The sequence below is a fragment of the Oncorhynchus mykiss genome, chromosome 18 (assembly GCF_013265735.2).
Source record: "Oncorhynchus mykiss isolate Arlee chromosome 18, USDA_OmykA_1.1, whole genome shotgun sequence".
In the NCBI taxonomy this organism is placed as follows: domain Eukaryota; kingdom Metazoa; phylum Chordata; class Actinopteri; order Salmoniformes; family Salmonidae; genus Oncorhynchus; species Oncorhynchus mykiss.
Genome location: NC_048582.1, coordinates 22,597,155 through 22,622,157, shown reverse-complemented (window position 1 = coordinate 22,622,157; position 25,003 = coordinate 22,597,155). Strand labels below are relative to the sequence as shown.

General features: G+C 40.8%; 1 protein-coding gene across 3 annotated transcripts in view; it reads right to left on the bottom strand.

Annotated features, from left to right (window-relative positions):
* The window catches only part of LOC110497098 (gamma-aminobutyric acid receptor subunit gamma-3), a 42,353-nt gene extending 19,211 nt beyond the window's left edge, over positions 1-23,142 (bottom strand). The window contains exons 1-5 of one of the 3 annotated variants that reach the window (XM_036952270.1): positions 22,347-23,142; positions 21,616-21,767; positions 10,688-10,755; positions 2,355-2,575; positions 372-454 (exon numbers count right to left, since the gene is read on the bottom strand). In XM_036952270.1, coding sequence (XP_036808165.1) covers positions 372-454; positions 2,355-2,575; positions 10,688-10,755; positions 21,616-21,767; positions 22,347-22,399 — 577 coding nt within the window. In that variant the 5' untranslated portion in view covers positions 22,400-23,142. Of the gene's footprint in view, positions 1-371; positions 455-2,354; positions 2,576-4,506; positions 4,613-10,687; positions 10,756-21,615; positions 21,768-22,346 lie in introns of those variants that run through there. The other 2 variants (XM_036952271.1, XM_036952272.1) reach the window with 2 other exon arrangements.
* Between the last annotated feature and the right edge of the window lie 1,861 nt (positions 23,143-25,003).

The window sequence follows — 25,003 nt, the reverse complement described above, 5'->3', positions numbered from 1 at the left end:
TGTACTAATTTGCTCAATGTATGAAACAACAATTTTGTCCGTCATTGTTTGTTGCCACTACCATTGCTACCTAACCTTGCTGCACCCGTACGCCCCCCATCCCTCTTCAAAAGGATCGCAACAGAAGTCATCTTTCAAGCTTTATTGTGTTACCCTGGATTATTTTCTTCAATTGTATGTGGCGGCGTCAATTATTCAATCCATATGAAATATTACTTCTTCTCATGTATTTTTCATACATCTACATGAAATATGATGCGTCCTGATGTATTGTTCATATACTAAATATATATATATATTTTTTTATATGTTCATACAAAATATATGACATATGAATGGGTGACATGATTGCCTGGCCGTACAATACTCACAGCTAGAGAAGACCAGGGGACAGGAGTGCTCATCCATAGGGAAGTTGTGGAGCTGCAGCTGGCACTCTGCATTGATGGTCAACCTACAGCACGAGTCAGAGAGAGGCCGTGAGTGAGCAGTGCCATCGTTTCTCACATATAGTTCACCTCTGCTCTGAGAGAGCAGTGCTACTACAACAACAACAACCACCACCACTGCTCTAAACACATACACCACTGGTGCTGCGAACGTGTCATTTATTGATGAAGACAGCATAGGGTGTGAAATAAGGGAAGGCTCTTGGTGTTGTTCTCACATACTGCACATGCTGCGACAGAGACAGAGACAGAGAGCCATAATGCTGTTTCCATTTTTCTGTTGGTGTGAAAAGAATGAGCGATTGCGGGGTTAACAAACTGGCACCTTGTTGCATGCCTGTGAGAGACCTAATGGGCCACCTATTATCCTGACATGACTGCCAGTGCCAGGGAGCTGGAGATTGAGGGTCGGCCGGCCGGCTGGTCGCCACCGAGTCTGGTGAGCCCTGCAAATTGGTATTTTTCCTTGAGTAACAAACTCCGACAGACTAGTTAAGAAAAATGAACGGATTTAGAAATGCTCTCGTCCCAAAGTTATGTAGGTCATCGGACTGAATTTCGCCCTATTCGTCTCCTCTTTTCTTTCTCTTCTTCTCCTCTTCCTCTGTCTCCCTGATAAAATGTCACTCTTGTTTACGTTGGCTTGACTGAAGGTCACAGTGAAGAGGAATTAATGGGAGCTTAGATTCACTCCATTGTTTTAATCATACCAGGATGCCACTCGAGAAGATTTATAGATCTGCTCAATGATAACGCTGATGAATAATGCCAACTGAATGCTGACTGAAAATGCTCATTGGTAATGCAAACTGATGTTGCTCACTGACAATGCTCAATTATAATGCTCAACAATGGGCATCACCGATAAATCAAATCACATTTTCTTGGTCACGTACACATATTTGGCAGATGTTGTGGGTGAAGCAAAATGCTTATGTTCCTAACTCCAACAGTGTAGTAATACCTAACAATACAAAACAATACACATATCTAAAAATTCAAAAAAATTGAAAGAAAGGAATTAAGAAATAGAGAAATATTAGATTGAGCAATGTCGGAGTCCGGAATATAAATATATATGTATATGATGGTGTGTGTATAGACATTATTGGGCATTATATGATGTTAACTAACAATGCTCAGTGATAATGCTCAACAATAATGTTCAATGCCCATATACTGTATAATGCTAAACAATAATGCTCAAAGATAATACACTAACCGATAAAGCTCACTGAGAATGGCTGATAATGTCGGATCTTGTATGATTCCGCCTTGGGGAGCCAGCCAGGTCAGTCCTGACAATAATTAACCTGCCCACACATTATTTTCCTTTGTCCTGTGCTTTGCCTGTTGCCAAGGGAATACCTCAGTCAGTTATGCAAACAGCAGGTGATGTCTCTGTTTTTCTCAGCAGAGGTGAATCCACGGTTGAAAACTTAGCAAAAAAAGGACTGAAAGGATGACATTTACGCCCTAAAAAGCATGATCTCCCGAAGACAGTGTACTAGAGTGTGCAAAGCGAATGTACCAAGTGTGCTAACCCACTTAGCAGAGCAGTGATGAAAGATACAAAACAATGTTATTCTTATCGTAGAGTAGACAGATTTTTATTTTGGGTTATTGGTGTAGCATCAGTATGTGGCACAGTGTTTGTGCCACCTTCTTACACTGTGTTGAACTCTACCTGAGTTCTGAGGAAGTTAGAATATTCTAGATGTGATCTTCAGTACAAAGATGGGTAGTAATGACACTATTTTCATTTATATTGTCTATTTTTCTTTCCTTGAAAGGGAAAACCCAATGTTTGCTAAGCTGTAAATTCAGAACTAAGATGGAACGATAGTTGGCTGTTCAAAACAACAATGTCTGTGATATCTGATAAAGAAAAGCCACTTATTTTACCTCAGCGTGTATAATATCTTCCCATCGTTCCAAATACGCAGAAGCTGATTGGGCATCGTAATCCAATGAGAGTCTGCGTTCTTGGAGTTTCTGAAGATGGTGTCAGGGACCCAGATCATTCCCACCATGTTGCTGTTGAGAGTCAGGATCTTCATAGTGCTGTTGTATTGCAGACGGCTGTCGATCCACGTCTGTGCAAAAATGATGTCAATTTCGTATTCCTGTAACAAAACAGAAGAAACTGACCTTTAACCTACATATATTATACATATTTCATATATTATTACATCTTTTATGATACATTTTGGTTCCAACTCTGGGGGGGGGGGGAAATAATCTACAATCCACAGTCATGCTATATATTTAACTTCAAGATGTTCATATTTTTTTTACTTTGAGAGAAGCTGCAGATCGGCTGTGTTGATGGTCTACCCGAACATAGAGTCAGGACGAGACAAGACCTTTGTTCTCTTAGACAAAACATACCATAAATGATTATATGATAAGACAAGCATAAATTATAAATTGCCTTAACATTTAAAAGTGCTAAAAAATAGAAGCATTTCTCTTTTCCTAATCCCTTATGTTGACGTCCCCCAGAAACCGCATCTTGATTCTGACGGGTGACCTTTTGGAAACTTTTACAGGCACATGGGACCTGACTTTAATACAGCACTAATTAGAGTGTGATGGGAGCAGCACGACTGTAGCTGTTACCATGACCTTAAGGAGTAAAATAACAGTCAATCACACAACACGTCAGTCTAAAGAGTCTATTCCTCAAGCCTCCCAGGCAATAGCCACTGTAATATATAAGGTCCTGTTCGGCTCAGTTGGTAGAGCATAGCACAGGTTTATGGGTTTGATTCCCGCTGGGGCAACCCTAAGAAAAATGTATGCACGCATGACTTGCAAGTTGCTTTGGATAACAGCATCTGTTAAAAGGCATACATTAATGTATGAGAAATGAAGTGAAACGGGCTTGATCAGACAAACTAGTATCACAGATAAGATAGATCATTTACCTACTGATGACTAGATTTGAATTAATAATGCTGATCTAACATTTTAACTATGTTATTTCACCCATGAGTTTCTCACTAGCTAAGTTATGAAGATGAATGTGACATGAAATCAGTGATTAATCGCTAAGGAAATCTAAAAAGTAAAAAAAATACCAAGTATGCATTTATTCCGCTCTCTCCCCCTCTAACAGCCTCTGTGTAGTCCTGTAATACCCTTTAAATGTAAGATGAAGGTCAATAAACTGTATAAATATGAATAGATATTTCCCTCAGAAGCATCACAATTAGTTTCACTTCAGTAAATTCATTGCAACCTTAAGACTGCAATGACATTTCATAGTCTTGAAAAAATTGTTCACACACGAAAATGACTTGATTCCTATTGTTAGACCTGGCTTCCTTACACCATGAGGATGCGTACAGTAGACTACTATGTCATCAGACAGGAATTCAGGGTATGTTTTATTTATTTAACCTTTGTGTACACAGCGAAGTCGCACTGAGATCCAAATCTCTTTTACAAGGGTTAGTGCTATACGGAATCCTTGGGACGTCCCTACACTAACTTTAACCCTTACCTTTAACCATTTTAAATGTCAACATCAAAGTGGTGATGTCAGAGTTGGAAGTCCCTAGGATCCCAGTACTAAAATCCACACATTAGGGAAGAGCTAATCAATCCAGGCATATGAGTAGCCTAGGTCTCTAATTACGGTCTTAACACGCCTGTAGGGGACTACGTTTTCCAAATTAAGTCTACCCTGGAGTCTATTCCATCTCTACACTAAATGTAAAGATTTTAGAAAAAGCCTTATTATCTACCTCAGATGAGGACCATAAACAGCGGGATATGAATGGGATATGATTACTACTGTTCAAATCATCACTCTGGCGATTCATATTTGGTTATAAAAGACACGCTGTGCTCAAACAGCTTATCAATGTAGGGAAGGAAAAAAACATCTTCTTTCCTCGTTCTGTGTCATTAACTATTATGGAAATCGTTACGAAAGCTCACACCCACGCTTTTAATGACTGATGCTACAAGACGAGAAAAAAGGCGACGCAACAGTCTTACCGCGATGAACGCGAGTTTAAATTAAACATGTTAAAAATAGGTAACTTACGAACGTGCCTTGGCCTCTCTGTCCGTCGTTACAAGGCTAAGAATTACTCCCACAGCGCAACTTCCAGGCAAACACTAAGCGCCCCTCGTGAATTTAGAGTCCAACAGCAGGCACTAAAATGAGCATATCAAATGCCACATTATGAAAGGTCAAGTGAGGGGAAAAAGATGCTCCAAGGACTGACAGCATTACAGTACAATGCCACGATCTGCAAATCCACAATATCAACCCATTAGAAGTACTCACAGACTTGTGTATGATTCATTACACTTGCTTCCACACATATTTCTATTCTACATTGTTTATTTAGCCTGGTCCCAGATCTGTTTGACCTTGCCTACTCCATTGCTGTCATTGTCAAGCCAAACTTCTTTTTTTTGTTGCATTATTTATTTATTTATTTATTTATTATAGAAAGGATTTACAGTGAGAAGGGACCAAAAGGTCAGTGTAAAAAGGTTGGCCAACAATGGGCAGCTTGCTTGTAGAGAGCTTTGAACTTTTGCATGTTGTGTGTGGCTGGCTGTGGCTTCTGCTACGGGTAGCCCCGTTGCCTTGGACACAGAGTGAGCCTCCCAGATATAGCCTAAAAATAGCATTTCCTTTCGCAGAGAATTGTGAAGATGTCCCTTCAAACAAAATGTGTCAATAATTCAACGAGTACATCGAGAAACCAGTGTCATTAAAACAGGTGTCATTGTGGCTGAAATCTTACAATCCAGAAACTCAGAATGTGTGGATACTTGGAGAATCTGTGAAAACAATTGTTGAAAACAAGCCAATGAAAAGAAATGTTGAAATGTCTCACATTTTTCTTTTCTGATGTGTACTGCAGGGATGGTATTGGATTAGTCCAAGGGACCCATTGCGTTCCTGTGTTTTGTTACAGTAATTGTGACTGTAAATCCTAGTTGACATCTGTCAAGTTGCATGTGTATGGATATTGGATACCCAAAGCTAATGGAATCCAACACGCAAAATATTTCCTATGCTCATTGCTCTATGATGACGGAGGTACGATGACACCAATTATTAGAAAGGAGAGATACGATCTGGGCCTGTAGCCTTCATATAATCCTATAGTCGCCACATAATCCATTAACGATCTATTGGAATCTGGAGGAGGGTAGACAAAGTCTAATGTAACTACTAGCACACTGCATAGAATACACACCAAATGATGAATATTAGTTGTTAAAACCATTGGGCCAGTCATTGAAAGATCGCTGATTTGAATCCCGAAGCCGATTAGGTGAAAACTCTGTCTATGCCCTTGAGCAAGGCACTTAACCCCCATGCTACTGTAAATCACTCTGGATAAGAGCGTCGGCTAAATTACTAAAATGTCAATATAAGTGGTATCATATGGATATTGAGACAGATGTCATGATGCAATCCTTTAGAGATCTATCAGAAACTGAAGGTGAGACAGACTGCTTAATAGCACGAGTTCTCTGTTGGTCGAGTAAACACTACCCACTGATCCACTGTTGTTCCCCTGAGACCTGGTGTCACATCTTAGATGCACTCCATTTTTAAACATGGCATCGTCAAACATCTCTCTTCCCCTCTGTTGGGTGGCTCCTCACTAGTTAACATTATGTAACCCGTTGTTATCTGGGCTAGACATTTTGGCAGACTCAATCAATCTATTTTCATTCTGAGGAGAGAAAACAAATCAGACAGCTTCTGAAGATCTTATTTCTGTCTTTATTGGCACTAATCCTGTGGAACATAACAAATAACCATGCCCTGTGGAAGAATATTGATTCCTCATATTAACACAATCTGTTTTCACACAGCGAAAATGCACCAAATAACATCATATATCCATCATTTTTTCAATGGCACCACATGGACTGATGGACTGTAGGCCGAGATTACAGTGGCATAGTGTCCTCTTTTGGTCAACTAATTCGACGCGCTATCTTTTCTGCATAGCACCAGCAACTATGACCACTGCACTCTGAGATAATGGTACTTAATCAGACATGCTCCCATCGCACTCTGTCCTAGATTAATATCTTCTTCAGGGACGTTGAACCATCCGAGGACTCAGTCCCGTCGGTGTAAATAAACCCTAACCATTCCCCGATGTCAAAAAAAAAAACTCTCCTTCTCTTTAGATCACTAACAATGCAGATGGAACATCAGGTCTGGGTGACTACATACTAGGCTCATACTGTATATATGGCTTAAACAGAAACCATTACAATAGAATACATGCCAGGAACATAGAATATCATGTCTGAGTGAATAGCCTTCATTGACTATATAAACCCAACACATACAGCTGTCGGAAGTCAAAGGTCAGAAGTTTACATACACCTTAGCCAAACATTTAACCTCAGTTTTTCCACAATTTCTGACATTTAATCCCAGGAAAAAATTCCCTGTCTTAGGTCAGTTAGGGATCACCACTTTATTTTAAGAATGGGAAATGTCAGAATAATAGTAGAGAGAATGATTTATTTAGGCTTTTATTTATTTCATCTCATTCCCAGAGGGTCAGAAGTTTACATACACTCAATTAGTATTTGGTAGCATTGCCTTTAAATTGTTTAACTTGGGTCAAACGCTCCCACATGCATTTTCAGTTGTGCCCACAAATGTTCTATGGGATTGAGGTCAGGGCTTTGTGATGGCCACTCCAATAACTTGACTTTGTTGTCCTTAAGCTATTTTGCCACAACTTTGGAAGTATGCTTGGGGTCATTGTCCATTTGGAAGACCCATTTGCAACCAAGCTTTAACTTCCTGACTGGTGTCTTGAGATGTTGCTTCAATATATCCACATAATTTTCTTAACTCATGATGCCATCTATTTTGTGATGTGCACCAGTCCCTCCTGCAGCAAAGCACCCCCACAACATGATGCTGCCACCCCCGTGCTTCACGGTTGGGATATTGTTCTTCGGCTTACAAGCCTCCCCCTTTTTCCTCCAAACATAACGATAGTCATTATGGCCAAACTAGAGGTCGCCCGATTATGATTTTTCAACGCCGATATCGATACTGATTATTGGAGGACCAAAAAAAGCTCATACTTCAATATTCCAAGGTAAGAGGTTTTAGGTTGTAGTTAAAATAGTATTTATAGGACTATTTCTCTGTACCATTTGTATTTCATATACCTTTGACTATTGGATGTTCTTATAGGCACTTTAGTATTGCCAGTGTAACAGTATAGCATCCGTCCCTCTCCTCGCCCCTACCTGGGCTCGAACCAGGAACACATCGACAACAGCCACACTCAAAGCAGTGTTACACATCGCTCCACAAAAGCCGCGGCCCTTGCAGAGCAAGGGGAACAACTACTCCAAGACTCAGAGCGAGTGACGTTTGATACGCTATTAGCGCGCACCCCGCTAACTAGCTAGCCATTTCGCATCAGTTACACCAGCCTAATCTCGGGAGTTGATAGGCTTAAAGTCATAAACAGCACTGTGCTTGTGAAGAGCTGCTGGCAAAACGCATGAAAGCCCTGTTTGAATGAATGCTTACGAGCCTGCTGCTGCCTATCATCGTTCAGTTGGACTGCTCTATCAAATATCAAATCATAGACTTAATTATAACATAATAACACACAGAAATACGAGCCTTTGGTCATTAATATGGTCGAATTCAGAAACTATCATTCTGAAAACAAAACGTTTATTATTTCAGTGAAATACGGAACCGTTAGGTATTTCATCTAACAGGTGGCATCCCTAAGTCTAAATATTCTTGTGACATTGTACAACCTGTCAATATTATGTCATAATTACGTAAAATTCTGGCAAATTAGTTCGCAATGAGCCAGGCTGCCCAAACGGTTGCATATACCCTGAACTCTGCGTGCATTGAACGTAAGAGAAGTGACACAATTTCACATGGTTAATATTGCCTGCTAACCTGGATTTCTTTTAGCTAAATATGCAGGTTTAAAAATATATACTTCTGTGTTTTGATTTTTAGAGCGTTGACTAGTTAACCGTAAAGTTGCAAGATTGAATCCCAGAGCTGACAAGGTAAAAATCTGTCGTTCTGCCTCTGAACAAGGCAGTTAACCCACCGTTCCTAGGCAGTCATTGAAAATAAGAATGTGTTCTTAACTGACTTGCCTAGTTAAATAAAGATTAAATAAAGGTGTAAAATTAAAAATCTGCAAAATCAGTGTCCAAAAATACCTATTTCCAATTGTTATGAGGCCAAACAGTTCTATTTTTGTTTCATCAGACCAGAGGACATCTCTCCAAAAAGTACAATCTTTGTCCCCATGTGCAGTTGCAAACCGTAGTCTGGCTTTTTTATGGCGGTTTTGGAGCAGTGGCTTCTTCCTTGCTGAGCGGCCTTTCAGGTTATGTCGATATAGGACTCATTTTACTGTGGATATAGATACTTTTGTAACTGTTTCCTCCAGCATCTTCACAAGGTCCTTTGCTGTTGTTCTGGTATTGATTTGCACATTTCGCACAAAAGTATGTTCATCTCTAGGAGACTGAGCGGTAGGACGGCTGCGTGGTCCCATGGTGTTTATACTTCCGTACTATTGTTTGTACAGATGAACGCGGTACCTTCAGGCGCTTGGAAATTGCTCCCAAGGATGAGCCAGACTTGTGGAGGTCTACAATTATTTTTCTGAGGTCTTGGCTGATTTCATTTGATTTTCCTATGATGTCAAGCAAAGAGGCACTGAGTTTGAAGGTAGGCCTTGAAATACATCCACAGGTGCATCTCCAATTGACTCAAATGATGTCAATTAGCCTATCAGAAGCTTCTAAAGCCATGACATCATTTTCTGGAATTTTCCAAGGTGTTTAAAGGCACAGTCAACTTAGTGTATGTAAACTTCTGACCCATTGGAATTTTGATACAGTTATAAGTGAAATAATCTGTCAGTAAACAATTGTTGGAAAAATGACTTGTGTCATGCACAAAGTAGATGTCCTAACCGACTTGCCAAAACTATAGTATGTTAGCAAGAAATTTTGAATGACTCCAACCTAAGTGTATGTAAACTTCTGACTTCACCTCTATTATTGGGTATCACACAAAGTTCCAAATTATTACATGTATATTATCATTCTCTTAGATCCCTAACTATGTCCATAGAACATCATACCTGGGTGAGTCCATTGACTACTAACCCTACTGTATATGAACAAGTAACAATTATAGTAGATGATCAATATGGATGCCCTGTTCCATACAACCCATCAACTTGACCTGCTGCGTTGTCTTCCAGAAACAGAGTTCTGATGATCTAAATGTGTTAAATGGACATTCGAGGCATGGGAGGTCACTCCACAGTTCACAGGGTGACGCTCCGGGTGCACTGAAGTGTGACGGGGGGTTTGCAGCCAAGCCGAGCTGAAGAAATCTGTTGTTTTTCTTTTCTTCCTGGCTTTTGTAATGTTGCCAGGACAAACAGTTACAGGGGCGGGGCTAAGGGAGGCCGTGGGATGCTCCTATAGGCTATCGTAGTCTGGCCAAAGTTTACATCGTGGTGGAGATCTGTGTGACTCACCAATCACGGTGTGCCCGAAATAAATCAGGGAAAAATCCAAGGTGGGGTGAACATCATTCAGTTATGTGATGGTCTGGTGACTCACTAGTAGGTGACAGCACACTATACTACCCAAGACCAGCATGAAGTTGATTACAAAACATAGGGATATCACATAAGATTGATTAAGTAAATAAGCAACAAGGCTTAAGCACCCCGATCTATATCATGAATAACACACTATGGGTTGCTCTTACTACAGTGGAAGCCAGAGTTGCATTACACCATCAAATGTATTCAATATTCATTATGCTCTCACTTCTAAGTATTACAATGCAAGGCCCGACTCTGAGAAAACATTTAAAGTTTAGTCATGTACATTTGAGGCATTTACATTTGAGCCATTTACATACATACAGTGACTACGGTATAACAAGTTGTCTGAGCACTGTGACCACAGGCTCTATTTCTCATTCCAACACCCACACATCCCACTTCACCACCAGATACAACTGCTTTCCTGTCTGTGCAGGCCAGCTCACTGGGGATATGAAAGATGATGGAACGTATCTTGCCTTAACTCTCTTGGCCCGCAGTTGACCTTTATTCAAGCAGCACAGAAAAGCAAAGTAATCAAATTATGTTGATGATGATGATGATGATGATGATAGAGAGAGAGAGTGATTCACTTACCATGTCTATTGATGATACAGGTCCGATGCTATTGACGTATATGTCGACGTCGATAAGCGTTGGTTTAACTGTAAAAGACAGAAGGAGAAATCACTGTAAAAGCACATTTTAACCACAACAAAGTGTAGTAACACTGCCAAACCTGGGGTGCCATGTCAAAAGTATTTAAAAGGACATGCCTACATATCTGTTGTTGACTCTGGTCGACTTTCAACCGTGTCTGAGGGAGGAAAACACCTGACACATATTGATTTTGGGGGTGAACTATCACTTTAAGTGATGCCTATACATGAAGTGGTTCACCGGTTCACCAGTTTCATTCCAGGCAGTTACCTTTCACTGGAGATGTAGGAAACTGGTTTTCCACACGGCTCAAATCTATTGGATAACATGCCATACACGATTCCAACCCTACATTTCACAATTTAAAGCCTGTTCTCTGTAACTAATCTTACAAGGCGTTGCTGTAATTAGCAGTTCACGCTTGTGTGGCTAAGTGCACCTCTGTCATTGCACATTAGCCTCTTTCATAGGCTTTGGCAACTCCGGCAATTAACTGTTGAGGTGGTGCAGTACACTCACATCAGACTATGACAGAAAGATCCGCACAAAGACGTATTTAATTGCAACAGGGTGTAATGGACGAATAGATATTTGACAGTTTTGTAGAATTCAGACGCAAGAAAATAGCAGAGTACATCTTGTCTTTAAAAAAAAAAAAAAAGTGTATTGTTATTTGATTATTGTTTACTTCAGTTTATTTAGTAAATACTTTCTTAACACTTATTTCTTCTTAACTACATTGTTGGTTAAGGTGCATGTACGTAAACATTTCACTGTAAGGTCTACTATACCTGTTGTATTCGGCGCATGTGACAAATACAATTTGATTTGATAGGACATTATTAAGTTCCACTTTAGCCACTATCATCAAATAACACAATGTACAGTGCCTTGCGAAAGTATTCGGCCCCCTTGAACTTTGCGACCTTTTGCCACATTTCAGGCTTCAAACATAAAGATATAAAACTGTATTTTTTTGTGAAGAATCAACAACAAGTGGGACATAATCATGAAGTGGAACGACATTTATTGGATATTTCAAACTTTTTTAACAAATCAAAAACTGAAAAATTGGGCGTGCAAAATTATTCAGCCCCTTTACTTTCAGGGCGTCAAACTCTCTCCAGAAGTTCAGTGAGGATCTCTGAATGATCCAATGTTGACCTAAATGACTAATGATGATAAATACAATCCGCCTGTGTGTAATCAAGTCTCCGTATAAATGCACCTGCACTGTGATAGTCTCAGAGGTCCGTTAAAAGCGCAGAGAGCATCATGAAGAACAAGGAACACACCAGGCAGGTCCGAGATACTGTTGTGAAGAAGTTTAAAGCCGGATTTGGATACAAAAAGATTTCCCAAGCTTTAAACATCCCAAGGAGCACTGTGCAAGCGATAATATTGAAATGGAAGGAGTATCAGACCACTGCAAATCTACCAAGACCTGGCCGTCCCTCTAAACTTTCAGCTCATACAAGGAGAAGACTGATCAGAGATGCAGCCAAGAGGCCCATGATCACTCTGGATGAACTGCAGAGATCTACAGTTGAGGTGGGAGACTCCGTCCATAGGACAACAATCAGTCGTATATTGCACAAATCTGGGCTTTATGGAAGAGTGGCACAAAGAAAGCCATTTCTTAAAGATATCCATAAAAAGTGTCGTTTAACGTTTGCCACAAGCCACCTGGGAGACACACCAAACATGTGGAAGAAGGTGCTCTGGTCAGATGAAACCAAAATTGAACTTTTTGGCAACAATGCAAAACGTTATGTTTGGCGTAAAAGCAACACAGCTCATCACCGTGAACACACCATCCCCACTGTCAAACATGGTGGTGGCAGCATCATGGTTTGGGCCTGCTTTTCTTCAGCAGGGACAGGGAAGATGGTTAAAATTGATGGGAAGATGGATGGAGCCAAATACAGGACCATTCTGGAAGAAAACCTGATGGAGTCTGCAAAAGACCTGAGACTGGGACGGAGATTTGTCTTCCAACAAGACAATGATCCGAAACATAAAGCAAAATCTACAATGGAATGGTTCAAAAATAAACATATCCAGGTGTTAGAATGGACAAGTCAAAGTCCAGACCTGAATCCAATCGAGAATCTGTGGAAAGAACTGAAAACTGCTGTTCACAAATGCTCTCCATCCAACCTCACTGAGCTCGAGCTGTTTTGCAAGGAGGAATGGGAAAAAATTTCAGTCTCTCGATGTGCAAAACTGATAGAGACATACCCCAAGCGACTTGTCGCAGCAAAAGGTGGCGCTACAAAGTATTAACTTAAGGGGGCTGAATCATTTTGCACGCCCAATTTTTCAGTTTTTGATTTGTTAAAAAAGTTTGAAATATCCAATAAATGTCGTTCCACTTCATGATTGTGTCCCACTTGTTGTTGATTCTTCACAAAAAAATACAGTTTTATATCTTTATGTTTGAAGCCTGAAATGTGGCAAAAGGTCGCAAAGTTCAAGGGGGCCGAATACTTTCGCAAGGCACTGTACATTTATGGCAGCAACTTTTTGAAGTCATTGGTAAAGTACTTTAATTCAGGGTTACCCAAATTCAGGCCTGGGTACCTCTGGGTGCACATTTAGTTTTTTTCCCCCTAGCACTACACAGCTGATTCAAACAACCAATTCATCATCAAGCTTTGAATTAATTGTGTAGTGCTAGGGGGGGAAAAAACTAAATGTGTCCCCAGGAGGGGCCCCAGGACCGAACCCTGCTTTAATTGAAGAAAAATGGCGCTATTGGAATGTTATTCAAAGTTGTAGTACAGTAGTTTTACTGTCAAAAGCAATATAAATCATGACATATGGGAAGGTGAATGCACTGCCCACACGAATCCTCTGTAGAGTTTCCACATATGTTTGTTCTACGCTGCTTTGACTAGAGTTTGTCCACTTACTGTTACTGTTATCAGAGATTTATTTGCACCAAGGCCAGCCCCCCCCACCCCCACCCACACACACACTTCGCCCTCCCTGCCTCCCCTTCCTTATCAAGCAAGCATGATTACAACTCCCCATCTGCAGAGTAAAATGCCCCCATGAGGGTTTTAATGGAGGAGCATCTTTTACACACAGTTAACCTGTCAATATGATGAGAAATACACTTGCCCTCGTCAGCCCTGCCGGTCTCATTCACCACGACCGCACAATTCTCCTAGTTTATTCTCCAAGTTTATTCCCCTTACATTACATTACATTATTCCCCTTACCTAGTTTATTCCCCTCACAGAAAACAAAATGTTTTCTGTGGCCTTTTGCATCGCTGTTGTCTGGTCTGATCTTTTCTGAGCTGGCATGTTTCAGGGTAGGAGTGCTGATTGAGGATCAGTTTTGACTTAGATTACATTGAATATGATTACATGGACAGTGGGATCCTGATCCTAGGTCAGGCACTCCTATTTTGAGATGGTAAGAAGCTATGTGACAGGCTCTCCAGTGTCTTTGTAGCACATGGGGATGGGTGAAACGTACTCCTCAGCCTGAAGTGTCGCCACTTGCGCTGCTGAATCATTAACTGTTCGGTGGTGCCGACTGGTGAGATCATTTGGGAGGGTGGTCATGTGTGCTAGCAAAGCAGATGTCCAGGGTCTGCGTCTCTAGCCCAGTAAATGAGCACAATACCCTCAGTAAAGCCACTCTCGTCAGCCTCCAGTCGCTCTCTTCCCCTCTACCTCCTGTCAGCCAGAATCGTGACAAGCTAATTTCATCTTTCACAACAACAATCCAAACACAAACATCTTCAGACGAGTTCAATGGGCGCCGGGTGATATCTGTCATCCGTCTTAGGAGTCGTGTTAACAGTGTGTGCATCCCAAATGACACCCTATTCCTTAAATAGGGCTCTGGTTAAAAGTAGTGCACTACAAAGGGAACAGGGTGCCACATGGGATGCGGCGGGGTTGAATCAAGCCTTACTGCACTCTGTCTAACTGTCTTCTACTTCACTCTGCCAGACAGACAGAGGTCATTAAAAGCGAGGTGGTAGACAGACAGGACCTAGTGTGTTCTGGGAGTTTGGGGACAGACTATATTAAAATAGGAAGTGAGACATTTCAGGTGGCTGTGTCCCTGGCCTCCGCTGCAACCTGAAACTAATATCCTCTACTTGTCCTTATCAAAAGAGAGACCAGCCAGAGAGAGCTGTAGTTGACAACCACAAAGCATGTATTGGTGACAGTATTGCAGTACAATTTCAAAAAGTACATTTGAAAATGTTAATGAGACCCAATCAATCATACATAGTGGAAAATAAATGATATGTGTATATACATAATGTAAACACAGTAAGGGCAGGTGCAGTTGTTGTAGTTCATTTGCAGAGAAATACACATAGAATCCATATAGGATCTCTAAGACCTGATATGTGGTGTGTTGGTTTTGTCACAATTAACACTGGCTGCATTTACACAGACAGGTCGATTCTCATTGTTTTTCCACTAATTGGTATTTTGGCTAATCACATCAGATCTTTTTACATCAGTTCTTTTTCAGAGCTGATCTGATTGGTCTGTTTTGGCTGCCTGTCAAAACGCAGCCTCTGACAAACATTTTGAGTGAACCTGCAATGTGTTTCCTCCTTTATCTGCAATTGATTGAATTAGGGACCCAAGTCCACATAATTTCCTGTTGCCTCTAACCATTGAATTGATTTTCATCTGCTTCCCCATGTCTTGTTAGGGTCCCTAACAAGACTTATTAGGCCATTTTCTTGAAAAGTAGACATAGATAGACCGGGGACACCATGATCTAATCTCACCAATTACTCACCAAATGGCATGAGGATATGGGGGCTGCTTCGGAACAAAACAACAGCAAATTAATCTGTTGCTGGGTTCCAATGTTTGTGAATGCCCCGGCTAAATTGCCGAGTGTCCCTTTAACGATAGCACAGGGAATGGGTTAATAGCCTATCAATCCACCAGGCCCTGCTTTACTGGAGTTGAGACCTGTGAAGCCCACACTAACAGTATTAAGTTCAGCAGAATAGGAGGGGGCATACGGCTAGAGCTCATTATATGAGAGAGGCTTTGAACATGTATTGTGCACCTCTGGCGATCCTATCTTCATTAGGATGTCTGGTTCTGTTTCAGGTCCTGCCTGAAACATTGTGGCTCCTGCTAACCTGATCACTGTAGAGCCGGAAGAGTTGGCTGAACTTTACCTGATGGGAAACAGGTGACATTAGGTCAAGTGATCTCTGTTAATTTCTGATGGAGGGGAATCCAAGATGGATGCTCAGTTGCTTGATATGACCAGTGAGGAGTTTCCTCAATGTGTCTGTGGGTAATTTATTGCATCAATCTTGTACGGTCCAGAAGTTGGACAAGTTGGTTGATATACAGTACCAGTCAAAAGTTTGGATACAGCTACTCATTCAAGGGTTTTTCTTATTTTTTTTACTATTTTCTACATTGTAAAATAATAGTGAAAACATCAAAACTATGAAATAACACATATGGAATTCATGTAGTAGCCAAAAATCTAAATAGATTTTATATTCTTCAAAGTAGCCACCCTTTGCCTTGATGACAGCTTTGCACACGCTTGGGATTCTCTCAACCAGCTTCATGAGGTAGTCACCTGGAATGCATTTCAATTAACAGGTGTGCCTTGTTAAAAGTTAATTTGTGGAATTGATTTCCTTCTTATTAATGCATTTGAGCCAATCAGTTGTGTTGTGACACGGTAGGGAGGTATGCAGAAGACAGCCCTATTTGGTAAAAGACAAAGTCAAGAACAGCTCGAATAAGCAAAGACAAACGACAGTCCATCATTACTTGAAGACATGAAGGCAGGTCAATCCGGGAAATGTCAAGCACTTTGAAAGTACTGTATTAAAAGATGTTTCGTCTTACACATTCTAAAAGGGCAGGTGAGGAATGTAAAAAGTAAACACACACACACACACCACCACCACCACCCACCCACCCTGAAGCATATTCAGTTCCATATTACATCCCCTCTTTCATAAAAAAAAAATCCAAATAAAGATTAGTCGTGTATTAAAATCGTCAGACGGCTTCCATTTGTATTATACTGTATATTTCACAGTAGATTCTGACAAAGTCTGGGGATTACACTGAGCTGGTTACAAAGCCCTTTGCATTTCAACTGTGGAAATAATCATTTGTATTCCCCCCTTAAACACCCTAGTAATCCTTAACAATGGGAGGGTGGAAGACACTCTTAAGAAGTTGAACATCCATAAGGATAACCTCCACTCACACCCTTGCACCTCAGCAGTGCCCGTATCAAGCCAATCAAAGTATTGCATGATTCTCTGGGCACCTGCTAGATTCAGGAAGTGGGGATGGCCGTGGTGGAACTAAATGAGGAGTCAGAGATGAGTGCTCCCCTGATCAGATGTGGGTTCCATTTAATTGAGTCTGTCTGGGAATCTCGGCTCTCCTCTCTGGTGGGTGATCTAATCTAATGACATTTCAGGGGGCTTAAAATAGAGAAAGGGGTATCAGGCATTCCCTGTCTGCTGAAAGGTTGCGTCATTGTGTCACTCTGGAGAAGCTTGAGAGGACTGAGTTTTCCCAATGTAGCTAAGCCTATAGTATTCTAAAAGTCTACTAAATCTACGACCATTATCCATTTCCTACACCTGAAGTAGATCCAATGACTAGACCAATTTTGTGGGCCCCTGTTCTGAAATCAATTCAATAGAAAACTGGATTTTGCGAGAGGACCGAGACTATCCAGTGCAGTCAAGCTAAGCCTTTAAGATTCTACAAGTTTACCACTCTCTGACCCTTGTCCATCTACTAAACCCGAGTGGATGAAATGTCCAGACCAATTCTGTGACCCTCGGTTCAAAAATCATTTAGATAGAAAACTGGGTGCTGTGTCTCTGATGACATCACTTAAAACAGGGGATAACGGCTCTGGAAGAATACGTAGCTATCGTCAAGGATATTAACGCCAGATGGCCCTGCAAACAGCACAAGAAAATCAATGGCAATACCGTCCATACAATCCAGGTAAAGCTGCACCACTTTCTGCGGCCAACCTTGCCCGAAATATCTAAAACCGATTCCATCGGATTGTGATCCAGCCAACGCAGCTTTAGCACTGGAATCTCCAATCCTAAAGAGACTGTCTAAAGACATTTGCTGAGGGCAAATGTGGAGGCTGTGCAGTCACATCTGACCCAGTGGAAATGAGTAGTAGGTGTGCTGTACAGCCAGTCTTTCAGTGTGTCTGGGTGAGCAAGGTTCATCTTCCTGAATAAGTGCCATCGAACGTTCAGAAGGAAAAATGAGTGTTGACCTTGGATTGCCTTCATTGTGAATCTGGATGGTGTGATTTTTAAAATGGTTCAAACTCAACGTGGGGGTCAAGCTTTGCATTTTGCTGGACTATAGCAATGCTACCCCCTCCAGAGTTATTGTCATGGATGAAAATGTAGAACTAATGTTTAAAATGCATCTTTTGGGAGGGGATAAGCATTTCCGTTGAACAAATCGGCCGCCAGGAACAGGGATGTTCAGAGAAGAGCAGCTGCATTCATTCTAAATCCATTCGTGTCTGAGGGCAATTTATATTTAACAGTGATGCACCTGCGTTTTTGTCAGAAATCAAAGTCCCTCTTCAATCATTTCCAACAGCAGCCTGACTAATGCCGGGGTTGTTAATTCACACTTCAAAAAGATAGACTGGAGTGAGGATCTCCTCTTACCCAACCACCCACTCTATGCAAACACACTCACACACACCTTCACATGCTGTGCTCAAACACACACACACCTTCACATGCCATGCTCAAACACACACACACACACACACATATAAAGCCATGTTTTAGTTACTTGTCAGAACTTTTTGGGAAGTAAATATGTATTCCCATTAAAAATCATAATCCTAACTCTTAACCTAACTCTAAACCTAACCCTAACCTTAACCCTAAACCTAACCCTTAAACCTAAAATAGCATTATAACTTTTCAGGACATGCAAAATGTCATGACTTTTCAGAATTGTTTTTGAGTTCCTGTCTTTTCAGGACATTCTGTTCCAATCAAATAGGAAAACAAGTTCACACACATACAAACACAGACTGGTGTAGGTACATGTCTGACGAACGTGACACTTTCCCATGTGCTACAACAGCTGGCAGTGGGTGGCCATGCCACTCAGACAATTAGCAACATCAAGTGTTACTCACACTCTCACACCCTTCAACCTGGAAATAAACCTGTGACTTACATATTTCAAGTGGACATGCCCTGACAGTCATCAAACATAGCCCAACACATCCAGCCTAGCCCCATAGACATCTAGAGAAGCAGCCAAGGTTCAACTCTGTTCTCCATGAATGAATCCCTCTGAATCCTCCACTGTGCCCGTGCCTGCACCGGAGGAGTGCCACGTGAGGTACTGGTACTTCCTGAGTTTGATGCTGATGTACCGTGGTGTGATTCCCAAACTGGGTGGCGCATCATCTTGGCATGCTGAGGAATAATATTCTGACCCACTTTGTCTGGGATCCCCTGACAACCCAAAAGGAAGCTGACATAATAAGGACACAAAAGCAGCCACTTCCCTCATGTGAGCTGAACCGAGAGATGCATCAATATCCATAATCTGTGAGGTGATGTTGGAGCTCAGAACTCAGGCAATACAATGTCCCAAGGCGCAAAGCATTGTAGTATACGGCTTGTATAACAGGCATGTAATATATTCATACATGTTTATGAATATACAATGCATATTATGGCATTGTACAGCATTCAAAAGGAGCATATGTCTACAGTAAATATGTGGTTTACATGGCCACGTGAATAAGAGACAATAATACATAATACAATTAGAATAAAGAGTACATTTGACCCTATTTGTAATACATTACATCTGACCTTCAGACATGACTGTAAAACCCCTGCATGCAAAAGGGGCGGGATGGGACAAAAATCTGGTCCTGGTATTTTATCCACACAAGCCCACATCACTGAGCGGACTACCAACTCAAAGCAAATTGCCACTTGCCACATCATCATGATGATGATGATGGTGGAAAATTACAATTAGCTTTTTGAAAGTTCTATATCTTGAAAACGAGATTGCTGACATGCAAAACATTAAGGGACTGTATCAACAGTGGACTAATAAAATAAATACCAAAATATCATTTTAAGCGGATTATTCCTTTAAGCTTTATACGTTATAAAATCCAAGCTAATGACTTAGGATATATTGCAAATTAGAGCCTGTCATGTGTGTTCCCCTGAATCAACACATACCCTAAGTATCAATTACTAATTACTAGCATTATGCCATGGTGTAACTGGTGCCACTACCTTTTACAGTTGGTGGCACCAGCCCATGATTTGGTCGGACCCAAATCATAAGCAATCATCTAATGAAGTCATTCATAGTGATTTATTAAGAAGTGTTATAAATAGACTGCTGAGGTAATCAAGTGATATGTTGCTTCATCCAACACATCATTTAATGCATCCAATCAGGTATGATTCAATACGTTTTGATGTGCAACCTAAAACAGTGAATATCATGCTTTTTTTTTTATTTTTTACCATACGCACAACAAGCTTATTTCTCAAAAATGTTGTACACAAATGTGTTTACATCCCTGCTAGTGAGCATTTCTCCTTTGCCAAGATAATCCATCCACCTGACAGGTGTGGCGTATCAAGAAGCTAATTAAAAAGCATGAGCATTACACAGGTGCAGCTTGTGCTAGGGACATTAAAAGGCCCCTCTAAAATGTGCAGTTGAGGTAGCATGCAATTGGCATGTTTACTGCAGGAATGTCCACCAGAGCTGTTGCCAGAGAATTGAATGTTCATTTCTCTACCATAGACTCTACCATAAACGGTCTCCTACATCATTTTAGAGAATTTGACAGTAAGTCCAACCAGGCTCATAACTGCAGACCGTGTGTATGGCGTGTGGGCGAGCAGTTTGCTGATGTCAACGTTGTGAACAGAGGGCCCCATGGTGGCGGTGGGGTTATAGTATGGGCAGGCGTAAAGGGAACATAATTGTATTTTAGCGATGGCAATTTGAATGCACAAACATACCGTGACGAGATCCTGAGGCCCATTGTGAGGCCCATTGTCTGACCAACAGATGCACATCTGTCTTCCCAGTCGTGTGAAATCCATAGATTAGGGCCTAATTAATTTCATTAAATTGACTGATTTCCTCATATGAACTGTAACTCAGTAAAATCAATTAAATTGTTGCGTTTATATTTTTGTACAGTATAGTTCAGTATAGTTCTATCATTAAGTTGTCAGACTCAGGGAGCTAAAAGAAACAGTATGTGTCTACTGTATGAAGACAGTCTTGTGGGAATAACTAAGTTCCCTACCGAGATAATTAACATACATATCCCGAATCTGTCTTTGGCTGCATGAGATGGTTGTGTCAAGTGCAAATGTTAATATTTTATGACCAGCATTGAGTTTCTGACAACTTCCTTTCATCTAGATTCCATTTGTAATCAACAAGGGACAGATGGGGAGATGGTTGTGTCATGGAAACTAACCTAAGCCTACTATACAATACAGTGCCCCACTCATTGTTACCATGGACCGGTAAAACAAATAGGCTGCCAAAATGTGTATCTGTTTATCTGGAATGATTTCCTCCTCCTGCTTGGTTGATAAGGTTGTCAGGTGAAGCTCTGAGCGCGTTGGTGGAACAAACACGCACAAAACCACCAGTGAGCGAGCACCGCGCCCGAGGAGGCCAGTTCAACACCATGGACAGCGCGCTTCCGACGTAGCCATTGAAGGTGCGCGTATCACCAAAGCAATTTAGACACTCCATTGAAAGTTTTTGTAATATCCGCAGTAAAAATACAGAAATGTAACTCACCTCCAATATCAGGGCGTAGTGTCTTGTCGTAGTCCTTAAGTAAGTTATTTAATATGAGCGTGGCCTCTGCCTGGTGGTTTTTGGGAGCCAGCATCTGACTGACAGTTGTGTCCTCATAGTCCCCATCGTAGTCCCTTGGGTCTGGGTCGGAACTAAATATCATATAAAAAAGAAGTTCGTTTTATTAATTTAAAAATAATCTCAATATCACAGACTTTAGATTATAATTCATGCATTAAAAGTCGATCAGTCTTAGTCTTACAGGCCTAGGTTTTTGAATTCAGTGCATAACAAGTGTAGATGAAACCAAACTTTAAACTGAAATCGTACAAGAAGTAATTTATTTAACAGAAAAAAATATAATCCAAAATCAAACACATCTCAACACAAAACCAATTATTACGGACGTTCCCGGTTTTACATACAGTAATTCAACTAGGCTACCTACAGAATTTAACTACCTATTTATTTTTTGATAGAATAGACTATTCATATGCAAACACGTTCGACAGTTAATAATGCAAATGGAGAGTATAAATAGCTATTTGGCCAAACAATGATTCTGAAGTTCAATTAATACTCTGCAAGCGCGTCGGTGTTGTTGCGTATCAAAGACGCGCGTGACATACACAGCACATAATAGGCTCTAATTGATTTAATTCATTTGACTACAATTCACATTTCGACTATGTAAAAACAACACCTATTATCATAACAGTCACGAGACTTACCGCACCCGTTGGACTGACAGAAGTAAGAAAGACACCAGCAACTTGGTTGTCATTGTTCATGAAAATGACTTATGATGAAGACGGTGGAGACTTCTGCGTTGTTAGAGCGGTGAGTAGAGGGAGCCAGGGAGGAGAAGGAGCGGTATATATAAACTGGAACTATTCACCCAGTGTATAGTTTCCTATAGGAAATCCATCAAATGTCCTGATGATCGACCATGGATTAGGTTGAATTCATCCGCGTTCGGAAGTCGCCGAGATTGTTTGAGCCGCTCCGGTCCTTCTTTGCAACGTCAATGATCAACGTCTTAAACAGCAGCACCCCACCTCCTTCCGTTCCATTCAATTACAGTAACCAGTTTATGCACCGACATGATGACGTTATCGTTCACACGATACAGTAGGGCGTCTACCTACAGATCGAGACTCGTAAAAAGCCATAAAAAACAAGTATGCAAGCAAAATCTTAACTTTGACTAGCCTATTCACTTTCAAATGTTTTTCATTACAAATTGTAGCTCCTTAGATCACATATTGCAATAACACGCTTTAACTTTAAGATAAATAATCACTTGATACATTTCAAGCAGAAAGCCACTGGAAAATGGCACCATATCCTCTCAAAGTTGCTCCCTTTCTGAGAAAAGGCTGGTTCCCTACATTGCTTTCCCAACCAAAGTCGTGCTCTCCCTGTTTTTGGGATACACGAAAAATGTACAGATTAACTATTGCAGGCTAAACCCTGACACATAATGCTATTGGCCACATTCGTGTTGGTTGCGTTCGTTTTAATAGCCTGCTTTCGATTAAACCTGTAAAGATAATCAACAAAACGTGAGGAAGTTTGCACTGAGAAGCCAGACCACCTCCCAGCGGCTGGCGACGGTACTGCAATTTAGGGCTACTCTGTCTGTCCAACCTGGTCTCAGAGCATTTCACAATATTCTGTACGTAAATCTCAAATACTATTTTTAGTATAATATTTTACGTTTTGTATGGTATGTATTAATTAGTGAATGTCCACCACCCATTTCGTATGTTATGTTACAAATTACAATTCTTATTTTATGTTACGAATTTACAAATTTGTAAAACGTACAATATGTTATGAATTCTTGCTAGGTAGCTAGTCGGCTAACGTTAGTTAGCTGGCTAACGTTAGCTAGGCTAGGGGTTAGGTTTAAGTTTAGGGGTTAGGTTAAAGGGTTAAGATTAGGGTTAGGGCTAGGGGAAGGATTAGCCAAAATGGGTATGGTAAGGGTAAGGGTTAGCTAACATGCTAAGTAGCTGCAAAGTAGATAAAAAGTAGTAAGTAGTTGAAAAGTTGCTAATCAGCTAAAATTGTCCGTAATGAGATTCAAACTCACAACCTTTGGGTTGCTAGACATTCTCGTTATACACCTACTCAACCCCCCCGACCAACCATCATACTTTTGGTTTTGCCTTAAGTAACCATCTGTTTTATACCAAACGCAACATATCGTACTAATTTGAGAGTTCAGGATTTACAATTACTATCTTAAATCTAGTCTATGAGACCAGGCTGGTCTGTATGCCAGTGGAATAATACTGTACAGAGGATTTACCTTTTGATGTCTCAGTCCCAAAATATAATCTGCCCAAGTAGGAAATAGCATCTTCCAGTGTGGAGCAGGAACCAGTGTGGAGCAGGAAGCAGCCACAGAAGTGGGAGAGAGAGGTTTATTGTTCCCTGGATGCACATTATAATCCCACACCAATTGGAAATGTGGCAGCAGGTAGCCTAGTGGTTAGAGCGTTAGACTAGTAACCGATAAGGCTCCAACATCGAATCCCCGAGCTGACAAGGTAAAAATCTGTCATTCTGCCCCTGAACAAGGCAGATAACTCACTGTTCCTAGGCTGTCATTGAAAACAAGGTTTTGTTCTTAACTGACTTGCCTAGTTAAATAAAGGTAAAGCAAACATCCATCTCTTCCTTTATGTCAAGCTCATGAATTTTGAAAGATGTTCATGACATATAAATACATCTGAATTAGGATGTATTCATCCAAATCCTCCAACCAGTACCCCTGCTTTCTCCCAGGTTTGATTCAAATCGATGGATTATGTGGCTTTACTGTGTAATACAAGTTGCCTGATATAGGCCACTGTATAGCCTATCTACATGCAACATGCATACACAGAGGATATAGGCTACTGTATAGCCTATCGACATGCAACATGCATACACAGAGGATATAGGCCACTGTATAGCCTATCTACATGCAACATGCATACACAGAGGATATAGGCCACTGTATAGCCTATCGACATGCAACATGCATACACAGAGGATATAGGCTACTGTATAGCCTATCGACATGCAACATGCATACACAGAGGATATAGGCCACTGTATAGCCTATCTACATGCAACATGCATACACAGAGGATATAGGCTACTGTATAGCCTATCGACAAACAACATGCATACACAGAGGATATAGGCTACTGTGACTGAAAACCATCCATTCTGTTTGATAATTTCTCCCCCCTGAAAACAGAATATAATAATAGGGTAAAACGTGATTTCAGTGTACTAATTTAATCAAATAATGTACATACATTTATTGACACTTTTTAGTCGCATAATCCATTGATGCATCAGACACACACACATGGGTGGTAGTGTATGC